Here is a 27,952-nt window from a genome sequence, read left to right as displayed (position 1 = left end):
ATGGAGAATGTTCAGACATTAGTTTCGGAGGGAGACATGAGCGAGATATTCAACCTTATGAAAAGAACTTTCTATTCCAACAAAGAAATCTTCCTTTGCGAACTTATCAACAATGCTTGTAATGTATGTTGTTTCTTAAAATTTGATTTTATATTTGTACATTTCTTTTTTGAAATTGTTATTAATCAATGTATGCCTTTATAGGCTTTGGATAAAAGTCGATTTGAGAGGCTCACGGGCATGAACAATTTACATGATGAATTGTTTATTAGATTGGTCCCTCAAAAGGAAAACAAAACACTTTTGGTCATCGATAATGGTATTGGCATGACCAAGGATGGTATGTTGGTGACAATGTTCCATTTTCGTTCGCATTTCATGTTGATTAATTGTAATTTTGTGTGTGTTGGCTTCCACTCTACGTTAGATTTGATCTATTTTCATTCGCATTACATGTTGTTTAATTGTAGTTTTTTGTGTTGATTAAGTGCATGTTCTATTTTAGATTTGATCCATAATTTGGATGTTGGCTTCTACTCTTCTTTTTTGGTTGCTGAAAAGGTTAATATCACCTCTAAGTATAATGACCTCAGACAATATATTTGGGAATCTCAACCCGATGGCTCATTTATTGTTACCAAGGATATTAATGCCCAACATGTCCCAAGGGGAACCAAAATCACTCTTTTCCTAAAGGATGATCAGGTAAACAAATTAACTTATCCCTATTTTTCATGTTATTTCCTTTGTTCACTTAATTTTTTTTCTTTATTAGTTGGAGTACTTGGAAGAGGCCACCATCAAGAATCTTGTTAACAAACATTGCCAACTCATTACCCATCCCATTTACCTTTGGAGTGAGAACACCAAAGATCATTGGCAAGTCATTAACTTTTGGCATAAACAAGAGATGGAGAACACGTCTGTGGCCCAAAAGTGTCATAATCACTTACCTGATGATCTGACATTCTTGATTCTTGTCAAACTTCCTTTGAAATCTCTTAAGAGATTTGGAAGCCTATGTAAATCATGGGCCCTCTTGTTTGAAAATTCACTTTTCGTAGATCTCTTTCATACTAATTTCATATCTAATCATAATTCCTTCTATGATGATACATCTATCATTCTATGTCTCAAAGAAATTGACACAGAAACTAATCATAAGCCCTCCTTCTTTTTACTTTCTGGTGAGAGGTTTCAAAACGTCGACAAATTAAACTGGCCAAATCCACTAAAGGGTTGTTTTCCTGAATTGAATTTTTTGGGTTCTTCTAGTGTTAATGGAATTCTTTGCTTTTTCATCCATCAGAACCACTCTGTATATTTATGGAATCCAACTACTGGTGAATTAAAGGTCATTCCTCATAGTCCAGTTGAGTATGTACCACTTGATGCCTGTGTTAGAGTGAGATGTTTGGGTTTTGGTTATGATGGCATTCAAGATGATTATAAGGTGATTAGAAGTGTGCAACCTGAAGAAGTTATACCGGAATATGGTTACACTAAATGGGATTACACACACTTATTTGAGATTTATAGCATAAGAAGTAACTCTTGGAGAAAACTTAAAATTGATATCACTCCTGCAGTGTATGGAATTGAGTATGGAATTGATGGTAAATTTTACTTTGACGGAATGTGTCATTGGTTATGTCGAACTGATGGTGATCGCTCCTGGGATCCATGCTTGGTGTCATTTGACATGAGGAATGAGACATATTATACAACTCCCACACCTTTAGACATACCTTTAGACATATGTGATAATTTTAATAGAGGTTATATGCGGTGGTACTTGTTTCTCTTAAATGGGTCAATTGCTTTGATGTCGACTTATGGATATAACACTACATTTTATATATCAATTTTGACTGAACTTGGTAAGAAAGAAACATGGACTAAACTCTTCACTCTTGGATCCTCACCTTGCATTACAAGACCTATTGGAGCAAGGAATATGGGTTATATACTCTTTCAAACACACGACGGTGCACTAGTTTGGTACGACTTAAGTACCCACAAAATTACAAAGGTTGATCTCAAAATACCCAATCATGTTTTGTGTATGATAATTTATAAGAAAAATCTTCAACAAATTGAAGAAATAAGCAATTAACTTTGTTTTTGTTTTAAGTGAGTTATGTTATTAAACTTTGTTTCTGTATATGTCCAACAATTTTGAATTATAATTAAATATATTATAAATCCTCAAACCCTTTGATAATAATTATATTATGAAGGTTTGATTTCTTTTTCTTACCATCTTATTTTTTTGTTCTATTTCAAACTTTTTAAAGAACTAAATCCATAAAATTCGTAATAGATATTCAAATTTAATTTTGTTTTAAAATAATCCCATTCAATATTTTATTAATTACGCTTTAAAGAAACACAAACAATCGAAGCAAATAAGTGGAAATTAAAAATCTTCTGGAGTCACCACTACTTTTAACATTGAACTTGTTCAATTTCTTTTTTATGCTTTTAAGGTTTCCATGTTATGGCGTCAATTTGACTTATTATCCATACGTGAGTCTCAACTCACTCTTAAATAAGCTCTTGTTTTATTATCTCACTAAATAAGTGGACTAAAAAACTCTATTCTCTCATCTCTAAATGTGATTAAAATCATGGTCAAAGTACGTTTAATCTTATTATAGACTTTAGTTAATTTATAAAAAATATATCTTATACTGAAAATTAATCCCTCGATATTTTAAATTAAGTATAATTTGGTTCTTAAGTTTTACTATTTATGAATGAAGAATGCAAGCTAAATAAGCAAACTATATATATGTCGGGATGGGAACAAGTGTAAAATGCTTGAAAATCACTTCTTAGGATCCAGTGGTTGAAATTCAGAATTAAAATTTCTTGGCATGTATCAATTGAAATTCAAGACTCAGTTTGAGGTCTTTGGGTTCTTAATCAGAATCCCTAAAAATGCAAACTGATAATTGGATTCACCCAATTAAAAACCAAGAATATTAATTCTAAGCAGCATCCAAAACACCTAAGTTGCAAGTTTAGTGGTTTTTGGTTTGAGTTTTGATGAATTATTTTCAATGAGTTGCTGTTTTGAGGAAGTTAATAGTTGCTGAGTTTTTGGTTAGTCATTAGGTTAGTGTAGTGGTCAATTTTAGAAGAGAAAGTGGTGAGTGGTTTGGCAGGTGAAAATTTGAAAAAATTGATTTTATTTGTAAATCTGATGACGGACTAATCTTGTGTGGTAGCTTAGGTGGATAAGCTGTTTCACCACTACAGGTGAAATTTTAGTGTAGATGTCGCTTGTCTGTCTTTTGAAATGATCACTTGATTGGTGTGAGTAGAAAAAAAGGTTATGTGAAGCATGTACTAGGAGTGTGAGTCCTGACATGATATATTTTAGTTTTTGTTCCTATTAGTTTCTTTTGAAGAACTTGTAGTTCAGGTGCACATATTCTTAGATTAGAGCATCTAGTTTATAAACAAAGAACAATGTAAATTAATTTATTTATATTAAAAGGGTTTAGTTTAAGGTAGTATTTGTTAGAAATTAGTGAAATAAAATCTCAGTTTATTTTAGATTCGTTTACTTTATGTTGTTTCTTCCAAAATCTCTCTCAGGCACATAAGAACGGAGGAATGTCGGGACACTTGTTATTGAGGTCGTTGATGATGTCGTGGTCGACCACAGTGGATCTAATTCGGTGACTAATTTGGTCTGCTGAAATTTTTTTATTCAATTTAAAAAAGAAAATTGTATCGGCATCTTTAACAGTGTGTAAAACCCTATATAATTAGCAAATATAATTCTGTGTTAAATCTGTGATCAAGGCTTATCTTAGTAAAATCCTCTTCAAATCTGCTTATAATCTCTCTGCTGTGCACTGATATCGAGCCACATCATTCTCTGAAACACGCACCACTGCACACACTCAGTGCATTAAAAACGCACCAATCTGTGCATGCACGCACGCCACGTGTCGCAGGAGAAGCTTCCAAAGCAGGGATTGGTGTGCAGGTGGCAGGCGGGGAGACGCTCGCCTGTTTTGACGTGGAATCCACCAAAATTCTGAGTTTTGAGAAACTCTCTCTCACTTGCACGCACACTTCGTCTTCCTCAGAAATCAAACCCTTCATCTTCTCCAACTTCTCTCTAGAACCAGACCACCTTCTCTCTACGATAACTCCTTACCTTCTTCTCCGATCCCATTTCCAGCACCGTAGAAACGTCCACTGCAGTAAGAGCTATCCACTGGACCGAACAGTTTCAAGAACTGGAACTGGTAAGTCCCTTTCCGTAGCTCGTCTCTAGGGTTCTGGAAAAATAGGGTTTTTTTAGTTGCATGCAAACTTGTATCCTGAGTGTTCTGTAATCTGTGGTTAGATTTTGTTCTGGAAGAGTCAAGGACCTAGGCAAAACGTAGTTGGACGAAGCCATTTTCCTCTAGGACAAGCTTGAATTCCAATCCGGGTAAGGGAAGCTTATATGTTTAATTTGTACTCGTTTGTTGTGAAATCTGGATTTGCATGTGTGAAAAATATGAAGTTGAGCTGTTATGAATGGTTACTGATATCTGATATGAATTCTGGTTTGGATGGATCTGTCATGAACGAACACTGCTTGTATGAATTATATTTGATGTTGGATTTGATTTAAATGCATGTTGATTTGATTATGTATGAATGGAGTATGGTTATTGTGTGGTTGGAATGATTAAAATGTCGAAATCTGTATGATGAGAATGTTTGAGGTGAATTAAATCTGGAAATGAAAGTATAAAGTTTATAAATCTGAAATCTGGAAAATTCTGTTAAGCTTGCGAAAATCTGAAATTTTAGATCATTCCCTTTGCCAAATGACGCTCGTCACGGTACGGTATTAGACCGTTCGGTTTTCATTAAAATAACTTAGATTGGAATTCTTTCATTTGGAAAGAATTCTGCTCGAGAACTCCCCATGAAAAAAATAAAAAAGATGTAAAAGAAATGAGAAAAGCCGTCGCCCATTTTTGTGAATGAGCGTTCGTTTCAGCTCAGTATAGATAAATATTTGAAACTTTATAAATACGTGACGTTCGCCTTAAGTCGAGCGTTTCGTCTTTAATGTCGTTCGACCTTGTTGTCGAACGTTTGTTTTACAGAGCGTTCGTCATTATATTGACGTTCGTCCCCAATTGGCGCTCGGTCTTATACGAAGCGTTCGTCCTAGATAGCGCTTGTTTATACCAAGCGTTCGTTCTGATTTGTGCTCGGTCATTGACCCAGTCGTTCGTCCAAGGAGGGTTCGGTTTTATAACTGAACGCTCGTCCTTATCATTGAATTCTGAGCGAACGTAACTGGCGTTCGTCCAAATTGTTAATTAACGTTCGTTCGTTGACTGGCAGTGTTGTTTTCTGAAATCAAATCCTAATTGGTTGTGTATCTAAATAATTTCTTACTGACTGTATCCTTTGGATTCTACCTGGAGTCTTTATACTTAAAATTTTTCTAAGTATCATCCATATCTTCTAAGATCAGTACCTTCAAATTTTTAAGTGTTGAAACGTATTAAGTGGACAAATGGCTCGTTTCTTTTGTTCAGAAACGAGGATGTAGGAGTACTGTAACATGTTAGTCCCTATTGATTGAGTGATGAACATTCGTGAATTTAAGAGAGTGGAACATAGAATGAAAATGTGAATATGAGAAATGTTTAATGTGGACGAATGATATTTTGAACGAATTATTGGAATTGGATTTTTACGAGCGTTCCAAGGAGGAACGTCTCAGATATGATTGATTATTGAAGTTTTGTAAAGTATGACTGTGGGCATGCTAATGCTGGCATGGTCCATCCTGATATTCCGTGATACTCATCTTCACGTAGAAGGGAGTACTCATGTGTGGGAATGGCAGGAGGCTCTATTCCTTAGGGGTACTTTGGATAGAGTTAACCTCGGGTGGCAGCTGTCGAGTGCAATACAGTTACCACACCACTCGGGTGCAAGGACGCCTGTAGCTACACGGTTCATACAGTCCGGACGGTCTGTCTTTTATATACGTATTTATATGATTGTGGATTGATAAGCGTACATGTTGTTTGAATGGATTGAATGGTAAATGTATGTGATTATTGTATAAATTAAATATTATAAGCTTACCCTTGTATTTCCTTTGTGTTGTCTACTGTCCATGTACCTCCGTCTTGTCAAATGCAATGATCATCCGTTGTGGATGTGAGCAGATGATGGTACGTCCCTTGAACAAGTGCTGGAAGAAGAGAACTTGGATGAAGCTAACCTGGTGGAGGTTGAAGTAAAGGCCGAGCCTTAGAGCGCTCGTTAGAATAGTACTGTGCGTGTTAGTATAGTATGAACGTTCGGCCAATTATTTTGTAAGGCCGTTCGTCTTAATCATCTCTGATTGTATTTTGTCGTACGTTAGTGAATTTATCTAAGAACGTTTACTCTTGGTTTCATTCGTATGCGTCATACGCGTTCCCTGTACTGATGCCTTTCGGCTTTTATTTCTGAATTAATGTAAAGACTGTTTACTGTTTACTGTTAATCGTAATTAATTCTGAATTATGGTAATTACTATATTTTGGGATGTTACACAGTGAAACTATAGAAAAAAAAAATTCATCTAGCTCTTATTTGATTTCTTTGTTTGCTTTTCTTTGAATGTAATAAATAAAATAATGAATGAAATAATTTATTGTTTTTAGTTTTTTCTAAACTTATTTATTAATTTATGATATTCTGTGATGCAAGGCTAAGTCTGATTCAAAATTTTCATTCATTCATAGCACATTTTTAGGTGTCAAAAAACATATAAAGAAAACAGTGTGAAAACACTGTATGCTAGCTTAAAAAGATTTATAAGAACATTGTGTTCATAAAACAGACTAGAAAAGTGCATGAATTTGTATAAAACATTGATTGAAATTTCTTAATTCATATTATTCTCTTAAAATATCCAACAAGGTGACAATCCTAAAGTATTTTTATGTTCATTTAAATATTATTGTTATATATTATTATTACAAGAAAGAAAATTAATGAAAGCATATAGAAAACTAATCCAATACCACAATAACATTACATAATCATTCAAATACAACATCAAATAGTTTTTTTATGATGTAATAACCCAAACACAAACTGAAATAACCACATAATGCACTGAAATTTTTAAGACTCACATACAACATAATAAATCACTCACATTCAACATAATATATGGAATACTCACGTACAAATTATTACACAAACCAGAAAGGTTGAGTAAAATCACATTTACTCCATTTATAACAGTTGATGAATTGGGGAGGATTGTTTGTGTTCAAACATAACCTTATTTCTATGAGATGTTGACTTCCATCATGTGTTTTTGAACATGATAGTTGTGGGGTAACACCAAGAACACTCCATATGGCCCAGATGAAACTACTTGGATAATACAAACCATTTCGAAAGATACCACCAATTTGAAGTATTGTTAGAAGATGACTTCTTCTGTAAATATCCAATGCAAGCTCAAAGAAATCAAAAGAGTTCATATTAGAACATGTCCCATGCTTTTCCCATTCATAAGACCAAAAGTCAGAGTCATCTCCAAAATAATTTGGCCAGTCTCTTTCTAGCTCACTTTGTATTGTTGTGATCTAATAATAAAATAAATAATAATTAGTGTAATCTTTCCAATACTATATCAAAATTATACTATATTCATAAGTTTAAATGAAAAATTTACCTGAGAAAGATTTAATAGATTAACTGGATTACAAGAACTTGGAGGTGAGACGAAATTGTTTGACGGCCACAAGCCATGTATTGTGAACGTTGCTTTTGCTTTTGTTGTGATGCAGTTATTGATGGAACAGAATCCTGCTGGCCAAATCTCTGCCATCATCCAATAGTCAAATGCTCTACTAGAACCATGAAACAAGAAAAACACAATGAAAACAAAAAGAAATTTTTTCATTATGAAGGAATATTTTATGGAGAATGAGTGAATATTTTATGGACAATGAAGAGAATGAGTGAGCCGTTGATGTCTATTTATAGTTTATTTATGTTGTGAAAGCTAATTCAACAAAGTTGGCAAATAAACTTTATTAGTTTTTGTAATACACTAATCACACAAAATCAAATTTTAATCTAAAATATTTTACTATAATTTTCATCAAAATAAAAAAGACTACAACAATATTTTTCTTCCTATTTCATTAGTGACTTTCTTAATATTTAAATTTGATATTATATATTGTTAATTTCAATTTAAATTATAAACAATTTCAAATGTTATTTTATTATAAATAGTTATTGGACATATAACCCATGCTAAGTAGCCTAACTAATTGTAAACATATCTCATGTGCAAAGCATGGAAGACATGTGTTATGGAGGGAAAGTAGAGTTAGGAATTTCAAGTGCCTAGTGTCTACTTATATGTTCTTTTCAGTAAGGACAATAAACACTATTGTTGTAATAATTTTTTATTATTTTTAATTAGTGATGGGAAATTAATTTATTATTTATTTAATTTTTTGAAGTTATTAAATTATAGTTTTCATATAATACTGAAGGTTTTTCTTTGGGTGAAAATTATATGATTGAGGCATGCGGAACTATTTAGGTTGTTTTATGATTCAGTTTTCATATTTGTCAATAGATTTGAATTAATACAGAGTCGATATAAAAAAGTCATTCCATCCATCAATGGAAAATTATTATTCAAGTTTCATTTATTAACCTGTATTGTATTATATTTTATATTCTATTGTATTTTATTTATTTTATTATTTTGCTTACTCACAAAAATATATTTTTTTTAGGATTTCTCTTCATTTTTCGTCTAATTTTTTTCTATCACGTCTCCATACAGCGATTATAAAATGTTTACATGTTGTATTCATCCCTTCTTACATTACCATTTATTTTATATATTAGAAAGAGAAACAGAGAAAGAGGGAGTAAAGTATTTAAAAGTAAAAATATTTTTAATAATTTTTTAATATCTCTGATTTTTTTCCCTTCAAACTTCATTATGTTAAGTGAATAATTGTATTGACTAAAATATATTGATACCTTAAGATAAACTATAAAAAAAAACTGCCGTACCATAAGCATGGTTTAATTTAACGTAAGCCACCTATAAATTTTATAATCCATGTCCAACCATTGAACAATGATAAACTATGTCAAATAAAACAACAGGAGTATTTATTTATAAAGTCATGGAGCCACAACAGTTATACGAGTCAAGCAAACCCAAAACAAAACACCTAGTAGGGTTATAATTGCATATAGGAGAAGTAAGAAAAATTATCCATACACCTAAATATTTTATATTCATTTGACATTATTCTTACTTATCTTTTACTTTCTTTTTTTAAAAAAAACATATATAAAAAATTACACTTTCATAACCATTTTATCTTTATACGTTACATTAAATAAATGTAAAAGTATGTTGTAGTACCATTACTGAGAATAAAAATCAGGATTATGCATATCAATGGCTTGCACAAGGAGAATATCTAATTCCAAGATTATGCTACCTAACTTACACCGCAAAAAATTTCTTAGCATAAGTACAGTTGCACCATGACCATTTCCAGCACTTGTTTTCTTAACAAGAATTTACACTTTTAAAAGTTAATTTTGGCTGAGTCTATGGATTTGACCTAGGTTATCTCTATACTTCATTAGTGGAGAAATCTGGTTTTGTTCTGTTTTTACGTGACCAAATTCAGTTTAACAATAATTGATTATTTTTGTCAGATGTGCAATATATTTCAACCAATGATTCATTCTCAATCAATAAATTCATATTTCAATCATTTCACGCACAAACAGAGTAAAGATCAGCCAACTGTTTTTCCATTTTATTGTGCAAAAAACTATAAAATATTTTTTTTGTCATCATAAAAAACTGATATGTGAGATATGTGTTAGCAAAAATCAAAGATGAAGTTTTGATGATGAACAAATCTGCACAAGTCAAGATCCATAAAGACAAATTGAAGATCTCTGTATTTTATAAAGCTTTTATAATAATCAAAGTTGATGTAATAGTGCTCAAATAAGTATTAGGGTTGATTCTTGTAATTTATATTTGATTTATTTACTGTTAAGAATCATCCACAAGCTGTTTTAATCGATTAAACCCAGTGTTAATCGATTAAAACGAGGCTGACACTGAAAACCCAATTACCCCTGTAATAATCGATTAAGACTATTAATAATCGATTAGTTAATCAATTATTCCTGAGAATAATCGATTAAAACTAGCCGTTGGGGGTTTCAGATTTAAAAAACTAGCCTTTGGGGGTTTCAGATTTGAAAAACTAGCCGTTATACTCATTATTAATCGATTAATATTTATGTTAATCGATTAAATGCGTTAGATGGCCCGTTTTCGAAGAATGGAAGAGTATTTGGCTGAGCCTATAAAATAGCTCACTCTTGATCTCAAAAACAACTCTTCCCTTGTGCTCTAGTACTCATAAATCATTGAGACTTGTGTGCTCTTATTCGGCTTGTGAAACTCTTGTCTGTGGAGCTGGTGAAGTGCTGCTACGGTGACAAAGGAAATAGCCGGTTCATCCTTGGTGTGTCTAAGGAGGTGTTCGGAAGAGAATCATCCTTCGTGAAGTATTCGGAGGAGGTGTTCATCCTTTGTGAAGACTCAAAGGAGGTGTAGGTTCATCTCTTGTGGTATCAAGAGAGGTGGTTTCTAAACTTTTACAAATTGTGTTTCTTTGTGATTGTAATTTGTAATTGTTTTGTGTTAGTGAAAAAGGTTTATCTTGTTTGAGATAAGCGACTGGACGTAGGATTGGTAAGATCCGAACCAGGATAAAATCATCTGTGCAAATTTCTCTCAACCTTACTCTCTTTATTTGTCTTTATTATTTGCTTGGTAAGTTTAATTGAGTAGAAATTAAAAGGCACACGTTCGTATTAAAAACCCTCTTGGTTTGTTATTCCACGCTAACAATTCCGCTGCAGCAATTCTAACAATTGGCATCAGAGCTTGCTTTGATAGTCATTCAAATGGCAGGATCACATCAAACCTTTGCAGAGGGTGCATCAATCAATAGACCCCCACTATTCACAGGTGAGAACTATGCATTCTGGAAGGTAAGGATGCAAATATTTATTGAATCTATTGATTGTGAAATTTGGGATGTTATTGCGTCTGGTTCTTCTGTTCCTACTAACAATATACATGAACAAAGCCCCGTGGTCAATGGACCATTGAAGAAAAGAAAAGATTTCAGAATGACGTAAAAGCTCGGAATATCATTGCATCAGCATTGACTGTTGATGAGTTCTACAGAATTTCTGTCTGCAAAACTGCTCAAGAAATGTGGGACGTACTCAGAGTGACACATGAAGGAACAGATGACGTAAAGAGGGCAAGGAAGAACTCCCTAATTCAAGAGTATGAAATGTTCCGGATGAAGCAAGGAGAAACAATTTCAGACGTTCAAAAACGCTTCACCAACATTGTCAATCATCTCATTGGACTGGGTAAGTCATTTGATACCGATGAACTTAACATTAAAATCTTGAAGTCTTTAGACAGGTCGTGGCAACCAAAGGTGACTGCAATCTCGGAGTCACAAAATCTCAACACCATGACTATGGCGGCACTTTTTGGAAAGTTGAGGGAACATGAACTTGACCTCGGAAGACTAGATGAAGAAGAAGCAAAAGCAAAAACCAAGAAAAAGAGTCTAGCCTTGAAATCTGAGGTAGAAAGGAGCAAGAGCAAAATGGAAGATGAAGATTCAGAAGATGAAGAAAATTTAAGACTCATGATAAAAAGGCTCAACAGGTTCATGAAATCAAAAGACAAAGGAAGATTAAAATTCGAAAAGAAAGAAAATCAAGGATCTTCCTCACAGTATAAATGTTATGGTTGCGGAGAAAAGGGGCACTTAAAAGCAGACTGCCCAAATCAAAAGAAAAGTGAAGAATTAAAGGAAAAGAAAAACTTCAAGAAAAAGAAAGCCTATATCGCATGGGACGATGACAACGAAACAATTTCCGATTTGAGCGAATCTGATGAAGAAGCAAACATCTGTTTAGTGGTGAACGACGACGCTGGAAGCCAAGTAAGTACATCTAGCGATTCTGATAATTATAGTCAAATTAGTGAAAATGAATTGCATGAAACTTATGCTCCTTTAATAGTAGAATATGAAAAATTAGATAAAGCTCATAAGAAATTGAAAAAGGATTTCAAAAATTTAAAATTAGATTTTGAAAATATTTCTGAAGAAAATAAAAATTTGAAATCAGACTTTGAAAATATTCTTGAAGAAAATAAAAATTTAAAATTAAATTTTGAAAATATTTTTGAAGAAAATTTGAAAAATAAAGTTTTATTTTTTGAAAAGGGTAAATTTACTAGTAGTGATGAATGTGCTTCTTGTGAAAATTTTAAGAAACTACTAGAACACACAACCTTAGGAGAATGTAGTAAAAATAACGAAAATAAGGTTGTTAAAAATAAGTATGTTCCTAAAATTAAAAATAAACATAATAATATAACCCCGTAAAACATGGGTAGAAAAAGGAACAACTTATAGGAACACAAACTTTGTATCATGCTTTTATTGTATGAAAAAGGGTCATACTTCAAATAAATGTAAAATTAAGCATTATGGTGTTCCAAGTGGTAGATACGTTTGGGTTGTAAAATGATTTCTTTTTTCTAAATCTAACCCAAAGGACCCATACAAGTAGTTGGGTACCTATTGTTTAATATTTAGAATTTCTTTAAAACAAAATTTAAGAAAATTTTATTCCAAGGCCGATGAAACTATTTTTTTTTTGGATATCTTCTAATATACAAAGCATATATAGTTTTCAATCAGAAAACATTTGAAATAGAAGAATGTGTGCATGTTCTCTTTGATGATATTGTAGACCTTGAGGCAAAACCTCTTGAGTCAGTTGAATTAGATGCAGGCAATGATGAAGATTTGTAGAAGACAACAAATGAAGCGAAGAATGATGACAATCCTCAAGATGAAGATCTAAACAAATGTGGAAACAACCTAGAGGATTATCATTACGAAGTTGGAGGCATATCTAAAGGGGTAAACATTAGAAGAGATCTAAGAATTTTTAGAAATATCTTAGGATTGAATTTTTAAATGCGTTTCAGTTTTGCATTTTTGAAAAACTAGCCATATTTTTGTATGCTTTAAAATTCCTATCTTATATAGTTCAATGTATGTTTAAACAATGTTTTACAAGTTCTTTATCCTAAAATTATTTACTTTAAATATCCTATTGTGTATGAATGAATCTTTAAATTTGAAATACTTTTAGCTCATATGCATACATGCTTTTATTAAGGGGGAGTATTAACATCAAACACAACTTTTTAATTATGATCAAAAAGGGGGAGAAAATGTTTAGAGCTTATTTGCTTATTTGTGTTTATTCACTAATGCACTTTTTCTTCCATAAGTTGTGTTTTATCCAGATTATTACTAAAAGCTTTAAATCAAAGGAGTTTTTGATCATCATCAAAAAGGGGGAGAATGTTAGCAAAAATCAAAGATGAAGTTTTGATGATGAACAATTTGCACAAGTCAAGATCCATAAAGACAAATTGAAGATCTCTGTATTTTATAAAGCTTTTATAATAATCAAAGTTGATGTAATAGTGCTCAAATAAGTATTAGGGTTGATTCTTGTAATTTATATTTGATTTATTTACTGTTAAGAATCATCCACAAGCTGTTTTAATCGATTAAACCCAATGTTAATCGATTAAAACGAGGCTGGCACTGAAAACCCAATTACCCCTGTAATAATTGATTAAGGCTATTAATAATCGATTAGTTAATCGATTATTCCTGAGAATAATCGATTAAAACTAGCCGTTGGGGGTTTCAGATTTAAAAAACTAGTCGTTGGGGGTTTCATATTTGAAAAACTAGTCGTTGTACTCATTATTAATCGATTAATATTTATGTTAATCGATTAAATGCGTTAGATGGCCCGTTTTCGAAGAATGGAAGAGTATTTGGCTGAGCCTATAAAATAGCTCACTCTTGATCTCAAAAACAACTCTTCCCTTGTGCTCTACACTACAAGAAAAGCGCGAATTACCGAGGGTATTTTTCCGAAGGCCTGTCTACCGTCGGTAAAAGTGATTTACCGAGGGGAAAAAAGTGAAGCACCGACGGCCTAGACGAAATGACATTTCCGACGGTCAAAAAGACCTTAGCGAGGGTTTGGAACCTTCGGTAAGAGCGTCGAGCAATTAAAATCAATTATTGGGGTTCGTCCCCAATTTTGTCAAACAAAGCCCTCCTTCCCCTCTGCCGATAAGAGCTGCGATTTCAGCCCTCCCTCCCCATCGACCTTCCCATTCACTCCGTCTGCATTCCCTTTCGCTTGCTTTCGTTCATTCTCTCCCTATCCCTCTCCCTGTCCGGTGGCATTGTGTGCGTACGGTTCGTCGTGTCGCTGTGGGTCGTGTCGTTGTGGGTCTTGCGGGTGGGGTGGTGGTTCGTGGTCGTGGGCGTCAGGCTTGTGCGGCGAGTGGGGTGGTGATTCGTGGTGATTAGCGTCAGGAGGTCGTTGCAGTGAAGCCCAAGGTTGGCTGTTGGGTTGAGAGCTCGCGGTGTGGCTTGGCTTCCATTGAATTGGGTGTTCTGGAGTGCGAGGTAAGTTCTCTGTTTTAGAACGCTACTTGAATAAATTGATTGTCTTGTTCTTCCCTAGTTGTGTGCAATGTGTCCATGTAATTGGTTGTTGCCCTGTTCTTACCAATATGCATTAACTTGTTTGCATTGTTGATATTTCTGTAAGGATGCTGTACTTGACTTGACCACAACAAAACTAAAATGATGGGTGATTGGAGGGAACTCTTCTTTTCTGAAAGGATGATTTCTCTCTGAAGTTTGAACCTTTAGGATTCTTGTCTGAACATTGGGTTTGGAAAGTGAATAATTGAGCAATGTTGACAACGTAGGTTGCCCTGGTCAGATTGTTCAGACCACTGTTCCAGTTGCTATAAGGACCAAATTCAGTTGCTTAGTTGCTAGGAACCAATGTCTTTTTGCTAATTGAGTTATTTCCAACGTGCCTTAATTGTTTTAGGACCTAAGTTAGTAATTTTAGTTAATGTAAGGCCTTTGTACAATAGTTCAGTTCCTTTAATTGGAAGGGTGAGTTTAGGGATGAGGAAGTGAGGGAGAAAGGGAACAAAGAGTGTTAATTTGTAGAGGAAAAAAACTAAACAGAGAGGAAGAGCAGAGAGTCAAAGATAGACACAAAGGATGAAAAAAAAACATAAATAAAATAAATTATTAAAGAAAAAAGAGAGAGAGTGGGGGGACGTGCCCCTCTTGCCTTTGACACAACAATCATGCATGTGTAAGCATGGAAGGTGCAGTGGACTTGTCTTCACTTGTTTACAAAAATTTTTTGTTTACGCTAAGGCCCCTTCTCTAACAAGTCATTATTAGCAAGGTTAATTGAACCAAAGGTCTCAGCCACGCTACCACTATTAATTTGTTTACTTTTGCCACTGTTGTTGGCAAAAGCAGGTTGTTAGATTGGTTCAAGATAGAGAAAAAAATGGAGTAAATGATCCGTATCAACACTGATTGAGCCACTAAAGGGTTAAACTAGGACATGTGTGTAAATTGAGGTAAGCAAGTCTAACACAAGATGGCAAATGGCAAGTGACTAAGGGAATCTGCAAACTTTATCTGGAAATTTAACTTTGTTGATTCTAGGCTTTTACTTAATCCAACCAAGTCTACTTGCAATGTAAAATTAAAATCAGACTTCACAACATCCACTTATACCAAAAATGAACTCAGAATGGATTTTTGAGATGTGAAAACGCACACAAGTTGCTCTAAGGCCAATTAATCAATTCCAGCAACTTTATATTATGAAATTAGATTTGTTTAAGCTGGGAATTGGTACAGAAAAAACATAGATCATAATATGACCTCCTAACAGCCCATTATGCAGGAAAATTAGCAACCTCACACCCCAAACTGAGTTTTAGTGAAACAAAGGACCAAACAACAATGCAAACAACTTTGAAATAAGTATTAACACTGAATCAAGCTGGAAAATATCAACTAGGTGAAATTAAACTCGAATTAGTGATTTAAAGCAAAGCTAGCATGGTGATAAGTTGAAAATTGTGCAATCATATGGTTTAAGCCGTAAAGCTGTGGAAATGCACTTCATAGCTTATTTGATGTGCTTTCCTTGATGCAAAAGTATCCACAACTGATTTGGAATAGCAAGGGTTGATTTTGGGTTTATGCTTTCGAAACCATCACTTTTTGAGTTAAAATAGAAGTGGAGTAGTGATTTTGAGTTGTAGGATGTTTATAACTCATTTTAGAGTTTAAAGACAATTAAAATCATCAAATAAAGTTACTTGAACCAGTGAATTCACATTGCAAGATGTTTTCAAACTGTTTGTGTTTAAACATCTTTAAATTTTGAGTATGTAGAACCTAAAAAGCTAGGATCAATCAGTCATAAAAGAGATCAATAACTGCTCAATAACTGCTCCTGGAAACTTTCACAGCCCATGGAAAACTCCCCACTCTGCCTGTGTTCTTCTCTGCTTTAATTCTGTTTTCTTACGTGAATCCACAGATTACTCCACAGGTTGTGGGAACTTTCACAGCACAGTTGTTGAACTTTCTGTTTTGCAACTCCATTTAGAAGCAACATCCACATGTAACTCCACAGGTTGTGAGACTATTCACAGCTTGGTTGTTGAACTCTTTGGTTTCATCTTGGTATCTTGTACATCAATTCTTCCCAAATTGTGATTTTGGCACTTAGCAGTTGGGCGATCTGCTTTATATTTGCTTAATGTTTAAAGTGTTAAAATTCTGGTTGTAGCATTTAGACCATTGGTAGCCATCTATACTGTCATTTTGCTTATTTGAGCAATTTTTGAGTGGTATGTTTGAGTCAAATACCTGGTTTGCAACCTGTTTCAATTTCTGAATCAAAGTTTGGATGATTGAGTTGAATATATGAAGTAAAATTAGGTTTGGAATTGCCTTTGTGAGTAATTTGAAATCTGCATGAGTTATCTTATCAAATAAGTTCTTGATCATATATCAAACTTGCTGATGTAATTTGTAATTTGAATTCTGCATCTTGTAACCTCACTTACTTTGAATGTTTATTTTGGTGGTATGATGGTTTATTTTACTGCATAATTGGCAATAATAAGGGTTGGTTTTCGGTTTATGCTTTTTCTGTGCTATTGGAAAGCTTGAACAAGTTTAAATTGGTGTAAGAAAGTTGATATTACTGTTCATTTCTGTTCTATTTCATATGGTCTCCATAATTTAGAGTTTTGTTTGTGTAATTTTAATGTGTTGGGAGGTGTTGGCAGTAATCATTGTTCTTGCCGTAATGATAAGAAATGATATGAGTGAGATGTCCAGAACCAAATGCAGCTGCCTTATCTCCTGTTTTAGTGAGATGTCCACCAACCAAGTAGCTTTTGTATTGGTTGCTACACCAATCAATCACCCAGAATATATAAATATATATGCATCACATTCTGCAGCAGCCCAACGCCCTGTTTTTTTTTTCGCCCTTCGAAAATTACCGAAGGCTTTTGGCCCTCGGTAATTACCGAAGGCTTTAGGCCCTCGGTAATTACCGAAGGCTTTTGGCCCTCGGTAATTATCGAAGGGCGAAAGCCCTCGGTAAATGTTAGCGACAAGGGATTTACCGAGGGCTCTTTGGCCGTCGATAAGCCTTCGGTAATTACCTTTTACCGACGGTTTTGGGCTGTTTTCGAGGGCTTCTGGCCTTCGGTAATGCCCTTCTTTTTTGTAGTGCTAGTACTCATAAATCATTGAGACTTGTGTGCTCTTATTCGGCTTGTGAAACTCTTGTCTGTGGAGCTGGTGAAGTGCTGCTACGGTGACAAAGGAAATAGCCGGTTCATCCTTGGTGTGTCTAAGGAGGTGTTCTGAAGAGAATCATCCTTCGTGAAGTATTCGTAGGAGGTGTTCATCCTTTGTGAAGACTCAAAGGAGGTGTAGGTTCATCTCTTGTGGTATCAAGAGAGGTGGTTTATAAACTTTTACAAATTGTGTTTCTTTGTGATTGTAATTTGTAATTGTTTTGTGTTAGTGAAAAAGGTTTATCTTGTTTGAGATAAGCGACTGGACGTAGGATTGGTAAGATCCGAACCAGGAAAAATCATCTTTGCAAATTTCTCTCAACCTTACTCTCTTTATTTGTCTTTATTATTTGCTTGGTAAGTTTAATTGAGTAGAAATTAAAAGGCACACGTTCGTATTAAAAACCCTCTTGGTTTGTTATTCCACGCTAACAATTCCGCTGCAGCAATTCTAACAATATGAGTTCAACTATACATAGTTATCCGTATCAACAATATTAATACAAAATGTTTAATTTGTTAAACCTTATAAAATTTAGATAGCAATTCCAAAATTTCTCTTATAAGTTGTATTAGGAAATCCTGGGTATCGAATCTAAGAAGATGGTGCTTGTTAAGCTATAACTTATATTACCCTTGTTAAGCTTTATATGCAACGACCGAACTAAGTGAAATGTAAAATGAGAATATAAACCTAGACTCAATGCAATGATGCAAATGTCAAATGTAAAAAATTGAGTCTAATTTGCTAAAATGATGCAAACTCACAAAGAAGCTAAGATATAGAATTATATGATGCAATGCACATATTTAAATACCAAAACTTGGGTTTTGACTGATCTACCTTATGGAAAACAACCTTTCAGATATAAATGGGTATACAAAATAAAGAGGCATGCTGATGAACGATACAAGGCAAGGTTAGTAGCCAAAGGCTACACACAACAATTACTTTGAGACTTTTTCATCTGTTGTCAAACTCACAACAGTAAGATTGGTTCTGGCTTTAGCAGCTTCTAAACATTGGTATTTACATTAACTAGATGTAAATAATGCTTTTTACATGGGGATCTAGATGAAGAAGTATACATGTCTCTTCCTCTTGGCTACAAAACAGAAAAACCAGGGCAAGTTTGCAAGTTGTTGAAGTCTTTATATGGACTCAAGCAGGTCTCTAGACAATGGAATTTCAAGTTGACAACTACTTTACTTTCTTTGGGCTACATACAATTAAAATCAGATTATTCACTTTTGTCAAAAGTGATTCTGCTAATATCACCATCTTACTTGTTTATGTAGATGATATAGTCTTGGCAGGTGATGACATCTAGGAAATCCAAACTGTGAAGGATCTATTGAATGCAAAGTTCAAGATTAAAGACCTAGGCCAACTCAAGTATTTTTTGGGCTTAGAAATTGCAAGATCTCAATAGGGCCTTAATTTGTCACAAAGGAAGTATGCTCTAGAGTTACTAGAAGATGCAGGATTGTTGGAATGTCAACTTGTTTCTACTCCCATACAACCAGGTACAAAATTTTTCAAGACAGAAGGGAAACCCTATTCAGATGTGCATGCCTATAAAAGACTTCATGGCAGGTTATTATATGTAACCAACACGAGACGAGTTTTTTCTTTTGTTGTTAGTACTCTCAGTCAATTTTTTTCCAATCCTTTGGAAGAACACTATGCAACAGTAATAAGGATCCTGAGATATATCAAGAACAATCCAAGACAAGGGTTATTCTTTCCCTCCAACACAAAACATGCTCTCAAGGCTTTTAGTGATTCTGATTGGGCTGCTTGCCCTGACACTAGAAGGTCTATGACTAGTTTTAATGTGTTCTATGGTGCATCCTTAATCAGCGGGAAATCCAAGAAGAAAGGTACTATATCTAGATCATTAACACAACACCCGAAGCAGATATAGAGCCTTAGCTTCCACAACATGTGAAATTCAATGGCTTATGTATTTGCTCCATGATTTGAAACAACCTCTACCACAACTAGTTCCTCTTATTTATGACAATCAATCTGCTATACAAATTGCACATAATCCAACCATGCATGAAAGGACAAAGCATATTGAAATTGATTGTCATCTCATAAGGGATAAAGTTCAAGCTGGTGTAATTAAGCTCCTGCCCATTTCTACTTTAGCCCAACTTGTGGACACTCATACTAAAGCTTTACCTCCGACACAATTTCAATCTTTGTTGTGCAAGCTTATCATTAAGGATATATATGTTGCAGCTTGAGGGGATATTGGATTTAATTTATTTTCCTTTCATATATGTGCATTTATGTTCATATATTTATATTCTGTATTTATATTTATATTCCATTTTATATTATTTTAAACGACTATATATATCAATTGTACTCTTTCCTTATGATCGAATAAGATACACAATTTTCATCCTTTCTTTTCTTCTAACAGTTAAAGTTCACTTATACTAAAAGGAATTATCCCAAATTATAAGATTTGAATATTTCGTGGTGAAGAAATTCTCTACGTTGATGTGATTGTGACAGTCCTTTAGTTCAAGCACTTTTGTATATACCTCTAAGATGGATCAATTTATGTATATTGAAGAAATGATGAATAATACTCTTAGTCGACATGTTTCATATGAAGCAGACCATAATTTCTTAGAAGAGTATTCAAATGAAGTCACTAAGAGGTTTAGCAATTTATTGGCGGAGACAATAGTTGTCCTTCTAAAACTATGGTACACTACTAATTTATTTAACAAAGAAAAAGAATAAGAGAAAGTGTGAGTAAAGTTTTTAAATGTGAACAATATTTTTAATATCTTTGATTTTATTTAAAAAAAAAATCATTGTCTTAAGTGAAGAATTATATTGAATAAAATATTATCAAAATATACTAATACATTCAAATAAATTTAATTATTAGAATTTCAAAATATTTTAATTAGTATAATTATATAACATGAAACGCACAATAAATTTTTGTTTTATTTTTATTAATAACTTAAAATATATTTTTAATAATATTATTTATAATAATGAAATTAAAATTCTTCTATTTTATGCTCTAAAAAGATAATGACTTAATTAGTAATTTATTGTAAAAGAAAATATTTCATGTTTAAATAATTCAACAAAAATTAAACAATACTAAAATGGAAGATAATTAGGATTAAATAATAACTTTAAAAATTAATTCAATAAAGTTTAAAATTAAATAATTATTTTAAAATTAATTAATTAGAAGTAAATTTTAAAGATGATACCGTATTAAGTGGTTATACTTAGCGAATGTGTTAATGAATATAAAAGAAGGTTATTAGTAATTTTGTTTCAAATTAATTTTTGATCATTACAAAACAATTACAATGGAGAATGTTCAGACATTAGTTTCGGAGGGAGACATGAGCGAGATATTCAACCTTATGAAAAGAACTTTCTATTCCAACAAAGAAATCTTCCTTTGCGAACTTATCAACAATGCTTGTAATGTATGTTGTTTCTTAAAATTTGATTTTATATTTGTACATTTCTTTTTTGAAATTGTTATTAATCAATGTATGCCTTTATAGGCTTTGGATAAAAGTCGATTTGAGAGGCTCACGGGCATGAACAATTTACATGATGAATTGTTTATTAGATTGGTCCCTCAAAAGGAAAACAAAACACTTTTGGTCATCGATAATGGTATTGGCATGACCAAGGATGGTATGTTGGTGACAATGTTCCATTTTCGTTCGCATTTCATGTTGATTAATTGTAATTTTGTGTGTGTTGGCTTCCACTCTACGTTAGATTTGATCTATTTTCATTCGCATTACATGTTGTTTAATTGTAGTTTTTTGTGTTGATTAAGTGCATGTTCTATTTTAGATTTGATCCATAATTTGGATGTTGGCTTCTACTCTTCTTTTTTGGTTGCTGAAAAGGTTAATATCACCTCTAAGTATAATGACCTCAGACAATATATTTGGGAATCTCAACCCGATGGCTCATTTATTGTTACCAAGGATATTAATGCCCAACATGTCCCAAGGGGAACCAAAATCACTCTTTTCCTAAAGGATGATTAGGTAAACAAATTAACTTATCCCTATTTTTCATGTTATTTCCTTTGTTCACTTAATTTTTTTTCTTTATTAGTTGGAGTACTTGGAAGAGGCCACCATCAAGAATCTTGTTAACAAACATTGCCAACTCATTACCCATCCCATTTACCTTTGGAGTGAGAACACCAAAGATCATTGGCAAGTCATTAACTTTTGGCATAAACAAGAGATGGAGACGAGATGGAGAACACGTCTGTGGCCCAAAAGTGTCATAATCACTTACCTGATGATCTGACATTCTTGATTCTTGTCAAACTTCCTTTGAAATCTCTTAAGAGATTTGGAAGCCTATGTAAATCATGGGCCCTCTTGTTTGAAAATTCACTTTTCGTAGATCTCTTTCATACTAATTTCATATCTAATCATAATTCCTTCTATGATGATACATCTATCATTCTATGTCTCAAAGAAATTGACACAGAAACTAATCATAAGCCCTCCTTCTTTTTACTTTCTGGTGAGAGGTTTCAAAACGTCGACAAATTAAACTGGCCAAATCCACTAAAGGGTTGTTTTCCTGAATTGAATTTTTTGGGTTCTTCTAGTGTTAATGGAATTCTTTGCTTTTTCATCCATCAGAACCACTCTGTATATTTATGGAATCCAACTACTGGTGAATTAAAGGTCATTCCTCATAGTCCAGTTGAGTATGTACCACTTGATGCCTGTGTTAGCATTACATATTTGGGTTTTGGTTATGATGGCATTCAAGATGATTATAAGGTGATTAGAAGTGTGCAACCTGAAGAAGCTATACCGGAATATGGTTACACTAAATGGGATTACACACACTTATTTGAGATTTATAGCATAAGAAGTAACTCTTGGAGAAAACTTAAAATTGATATCACTCCTGCAGTGTATGGAATTGAGTATGGAACTGATGGTAAATTTTACTTTGACGGAATGTGTCATTGGTTATGTCGAATTGATGGTGATCGCTCCTGGGATCGATGCTTGGTGTCATTTGACATGAGGAATGAGACATATTATACAACTCCCACACCTTTAGACATACCTTTAGACATATGTGATAATTTTAATATAGGTTATATGCGGTGGTACTTGTTTCTCTTAAATGGGTCAATTGCTTTGATGTCGACTTATGGATATAACACTACATTTTATATATCAATTTTGACTGAACTTGGTAAGAAAGAAACATGGACTAAACTCTTCACTCTTGGATCCTCACCTTGCATTACAAGACCTATTGGAGCAAGGAATATGGGTTATATACTCTTTCAAACACACGACGGTGCACTAGTTTGGTACGACTTAAGTACCCACAAAATTACAAAGGTTGATCTCAAAATACCCAATCATGTTTTGTGTATGATAATTTATAAGAAAAATCTTCAACAAATTGAAGAAATAAGCAATTAACTTTGTTTTTGTTTTAAGTGAGTTATGTTATTAAACTTTGTTTCTGTATATGTCCAACAATTTTGAATTATAATTAAATATATTATAAATCCTCAAACCCTTTGATAATAATTATATTATGAAGGTTTGATTTCTTTTTCTTACCATCTTATTTTTTTGTTCTATTTCAAACTTTTTAAAGAACTAAATCCATAAAATTCGTAATAGATATTCAAATTTAATTTTGTTTTAAAATAATCCCATTCAATATTTTATTAATTACGCTTTAAAGAAACACAAACAATCGAAGCAAATAAGTGGAAATTAAAAATCTTCTGGAGTCACCACTACTTTTAACATTGAACTTGTTCAATTTCTTTTTTATGCTTTTAAGGTTTCCATGTTATGGCGTCAATTTGACTTATTATCCATACGTGAGTCTCAACTCACTCTTAAATAAGCTCTTGTTTTATTATCTCACTAAATAAGTGGACTAAAAAACTCTATTCTCTCATCTCTAAATGTGATTAAAATCATGGTCAAAGTACGTTTAATCTTATTATAGACTTTAGTTAATTTATAAAAAATATATCTTATACTGAAAATTAATCCCTCGATATTTTAAATTAAGTATAATTTGGTTCTTAAGTTTTACTATTTATGAATGAAGAATGCAAGCTAAATAAGCAAACTATATATATGTCGGGATGGGAACAAGTGTAAAATGCTTGAAAATCACTTCTTAGGATCCAGTGGTTGAAATTCAGAATTAAAATTTCTTGGCATGTATCAATTGAAATTCAAGACTCAGTTTGAGGTCTTTGGGTTCTTAATCAGAATCCCTAAAAATGCAAACTGATAATTGGATTCACCCAATTAAAAACCAAGAATATTAATTCTAAGCAGCATCCAAAACACCTAAGTTGCAAGTTTAGTGGTTTTTGGTTTGAGTTTTGATGAATTATTTTCAATGAGTTGCTGTTTTGAGGAAGTTAATAGTTGCTGAGTTTTTGGTTAGTCATTAGGTTAGTGTAGTGGTCAATTTTAGAAGAGAAAGTGGTGAGTGGTTTGGCAGGTGAAAATTTGAAAAAATTGATTTTATTTGTAAATCTGATGACGGACTAATCTTGTGTGGTAGCTTAGGTGGATAAGCTGTTTCACCACTACAGGTGAAATTTTAGTGTAGATGTCGCTTGTCTGTCTTTTGAAATGATCACTTGATTGGTGTGAGTAGAAAAAAAGGTTATGTGAAGCATGTACTAGGAGTGTGAGTCCTGACATGATATATTTTAGTTTTTGTTCCTATTAGTTTCTTTTGAAGAACTTGTAGTTCAGGTGCACATATTCTTAGATTAGAGCATCTAGTTTATAAACAAAGAACAATGTAAATTAATTTATTTATATTAAAAGGGTTTAGTTTAAGGTAGTATTTGTTAGAAATTAGTGAAATAAAATCTCAGTTTATTTTAGATTCGTTTACTTTATGTTGTTTCTTCCAAAATCTCTCTCAGGCACATAAGAACGGAGGAATGTCGGGACACTTGTTATTGAGGTCGTTGATGATGTCGTGGTCGACCACAGTGGATCTAATTCGGTGACTAATTTGGTCTGCTGAAATTTTTTTATTCAATTTAAAAAGAAAATTGTATCGGCATCTTTAACAGTGTGTAAAACCCTATATAATTAGCAAATATAATTCTGTGTTAAATCTGTGATCAAGGCTTATCTTAGTAAAATCCTCTTCAAATCTGCTTATAATCTCTCTGCTGTGCACTGATATCGAGCCACATCATTCTCTGAAACACGCACCACTGCACACACTCAGTGCATTAAAAACGCACCAATCTGTGCATGCACGCACGCCACGTGTCGCAGGAGAAGCTTCCAAAGCAGGGATTGGTGTGCAGGTGGCAGGCGGGGAGACGCTCGCCTGTTTTGACGTGGAATCCACCAAAATTCTGAGTTTTGAGAAACTCTCTCTCACTTGCACGCACACTTCGTCTTCCTCAGAAATCAAACCCTTCATCTTCTCCAACTTCTCTCTAGAACCAGACCACCTTCTCTCTACGATAACTCCTTACCTTCTTCTCCGATCCCATTTCCAGCACCGTAGAAACGTCCACTGCAGTAAGAGCTATCCACTGGACCGAACAGTTTCAAGAACTGGAACTGGTAAGTCCCTTTCCGTAGCTCGTCTCTAGGGTTCTGGAAAAATAGGGTTTTTTTAGTTGCATGCAAACTTGTATCCTGAGTGTTCTGTAATCTGTGGTTAGATTTTGTTCTGGAAGAGTCAAGGACCTAGGCAAAACGTAGTTGGACGAAGCCATTTTCCTCTAGGACAAGCTTGAATTCCAATCCGGGTAAGGGAAGCTTATATGTTTAATTTGTACTCGTTTGTTGTGAAATCTGGATTTGCATGTGTGAAAAATATGAAGTTGAGCTGTTATGAATGGTTACTGATATCTGATATGAATTCTGGTTTGGATGGATCTGTCATGAACGAACACTGCTTGTATGAATTATATTTGATGTTGGATTTGATTTAAATGCATGTTGATTTGATTATGTATGAATGGAGTATGGTTATTGTGTGGTTGGAATGATTAAAATGTCGAAATCTGTATGATGAGAATGTTTGAGGTGAATTAAATCTGGAAATGAAAGTATAAAGTTTATAAATCTGAAATCTGGAAAATTCTGTTAAGCTTGCGAAAATCTGAAATTTTAGATCATTCCCTTTGCCAAATGACGCTCGTCACGGTACGGTATTAGACCATTCGGTTTTCATTAAAATAACTTAGATTGGAATTCTTTCATTTGGAAAGAATTCTGCTCGAGAACGAGCGTCCCCATTTTTGTGAATGAGCGTTCGTTTCAGCTCAGTATAGATAAATATTTGAAACTTTATAAATACGTGACGTTCGGCCTTAAGTCGAGCGTTCGTCTTTAATGTCGTTCGACCTTGTGTCGAACGTTTGTTTTACAGAGCGTTCGTCATTATATTGAACGTTCGTCCCCAATTGGCGCTCGGTCTTATACCGAAGCGTTCGTCCTAGATAGCGCTTGGTTTATACCAAGCGTTCGTTCTGATTTGTGCTCGGTCATTGACCCAGCGTTCGTCCAAGGAGGGTTCGGTTTTATAACTGAACGCTCGTCCTTATCATTGAATTCTGAGCGAACGTAACTGGCGTTCGTCCAAATTGTTAATTAACGTTCGTTCGTTGACTGGCAGTGTTGTTTTCTGAAATCAAATCCTAATTGGTTGTGTATCTAAATAATTTCTTACTGACTGTATCCTTTGGATTCTACCTGGAGTCTTTATACTTAAAATTTTTCTAAGTATCATCCATATCTTCTAAGATCAGTACCTTCAAATTTTTAAGTGTTGAAACGTATTAAGTGGACAAATGGCTCGTTTCTTTTGTTCAGAAACGAGGATGTAGGAGTACTGTAACATGTTAGTCCCTATTGATTGAGTGATGAACATTCGTGAATTTAAGAGAGTGGAACATAGAATGAAAATGTGAATATGAGAAATGTTTAATGTGGACGAATGATATTTTGAACGAATTATTGGAATTGGATTTTTACGAGCGTTCCAAGGAGGAACGTCTCAGATATGATTGATTATTGAAGTTTTGTAAAGTATGACTGTGGGCATGCTAATGCTGGCATGGTCCATCCTGATATTCCGTGATACTCATCTTCACGTAGAAGGGAGTACTCATGTGTGGGAATGGCAGGAGGCTCTATTCCTTAGGGGTACTTTGGATAGAGTTAACCTCGGGTGGCAGCTGTCGAGTGCAATACAGTTACCACACCACTCGGGTGCAAGGACGCCTGTAGCTACACGGTTCATACAGTCCGGACGGTCTGTCTTTTATATACGTATTTATATGATTGTGGATTGATAAGCGTACATGTTGTTTGAATGGATTGAATGGTAAATGTATGTGATTATTGTATAAATTAAATATTATAAGCTTACCCTTGTATTTCCTTTGTGTTGTCTACTGTCCATGTACCTCAGTCTTGTCAAATGCAATGATCATCCGTTGTGGATGTGAGCAGATGATGGTACGTCCCTTGAACAAGTGCTGGAAGAAGAGAACTTGGATGAAGCTAACCTGGTGGAGGTTGAAGTAAAGGCCGAGCCTTAGAGCGCTCGTTAGAATAGTACTGTGCGTGTTAGTATAGTATGAACGTTCGGCCAATTATTTTGTAAGGTCGTTCGTCTTAATCATCTCTGATTGTATTTTGTCGTACGTTAGTGAATTTATCTAAGAACGTTTACTCTTGGTTTCATTCGTATGCGTCATACGCGTTCCCTGTACTGATGCCTTTCGGCTTTTATTTCTGAATTAATGTAAAGACTGTTTACTGTTTACTGTTAATCGTAATTAATTCTGAATTATGGTAATTACTATATTTTGGGATGTTACACAGTGAAACTATAGAAAAAAAAAATTCATCTAGCTCTTATTTGATTTCTTTGTTTGCTTTTCTTTGAATGTAATAAATAAAATAATGAATGAAATAATTTATTGTTTTTAGTTTTTTCTAAACTTATTT

General features: G+C 33.8%; 2 protein-coding genes across 2 annotated transcripts; both read left to right on the top strand.

Annotated features, from left to right (window-relative positions):
* Window positions 1–21,979, top strand: LOC148195183 (uncharacterized). The gene is made up of 7 exons (XM_088095110.1): window positions 1–123; window positions 205–340; window positions 506–705; window positions 776–2,063; window positions 16,636–16,781; window positions 21,479–21,614; window positions 21,780–21,979. Exons 1-7 carry the CDS (start codon window positions 1–3, stop codon window positions 21,977–21,979), a joined length of 2,229 nt encoding a protein of 742 aa, XP_087951236.1.
* On the top strand, window positions 21,275–27,540 carry LOC148195182 (F-box/kelch-repeat protein At3g23880-like). The gene is made up of 5 exons (XM_088095109.1): window positions 21,275–21,397; window positions 21,479–21,614; window positions 21,780–21,979; window positions 22,050–23,348; window positions 27,452–27,540. The coding sequence occupies exons 4-5, from the start codon at window positions 22,196–22,198 to the stop codon at window positions 27,538–27,540; spliced, it is 1,242 nt and encodes a 413-aa protein (XP_087951235.1). The 5' UTR covers window positions 21,275–21,397; window positions 21,479–21,614; window positions 21,780–21,979; window positions 22,050–22,195.
* Window positions 27,541–27,952: the final 412 nt, after the last annotated feature.

This window comes from Vigna umbellata, chromosome 7, assembly GCF_029865625.1.
Source record: "Vigna umbellata cultivar VRB3 chromosome 7, Vumbellata_1.0, whole genome shotgun sequence".
In the NCBI taxonomy this organism is placed as follows: Eukaryota; Viridiplantae; Streptophyta; class Magnoliopsida; order Fabales; family Fabaceae; genus Vigna; species Vigna umbellata.
Note: the sequence above shows the minus strand (reverse complement) of the source record. Positions and strands in the feature narration are given on the sequence as shown.

Bases quoted from the DNA above. Each gene is read 5' to 3' on its own strand.
- LOC148195183 (XM_088095110.1), top strand. From the start codon at position 1: ATGGAGAATGTTCAGACATTAGTTTCGGAGGGAGACATGAGCGAGATA. The intron at 124-204 runs GTATGTTGTTTC...ATGCCTTTATAG, and splicing joins TTATCAACAATGCTTGTAAT to GCTTTGGATAAAAGTCGATT. The intron at 16,782-21,478 runs GTATCTTGTACA...ATGCCTTTATAG, and splicing joins AACTCTTTGGTTTCATCTTG to GCTTTGGATAAAAGTCGATT.
- LOC148195182 (XM_088095109.1), top strand. From the start codon at position 22,196: ATGGAGAACACGTCTGTGGCCCAAAAGTGTCATAATCACTTACCTGAT. The intron at 23,349-27,451 runs GTATGATAATTT...GGATGTGAGCAG, and splicing joins AATACCCAATCATGTTTTGT to ATGATGGTACGTCCCTTGAA.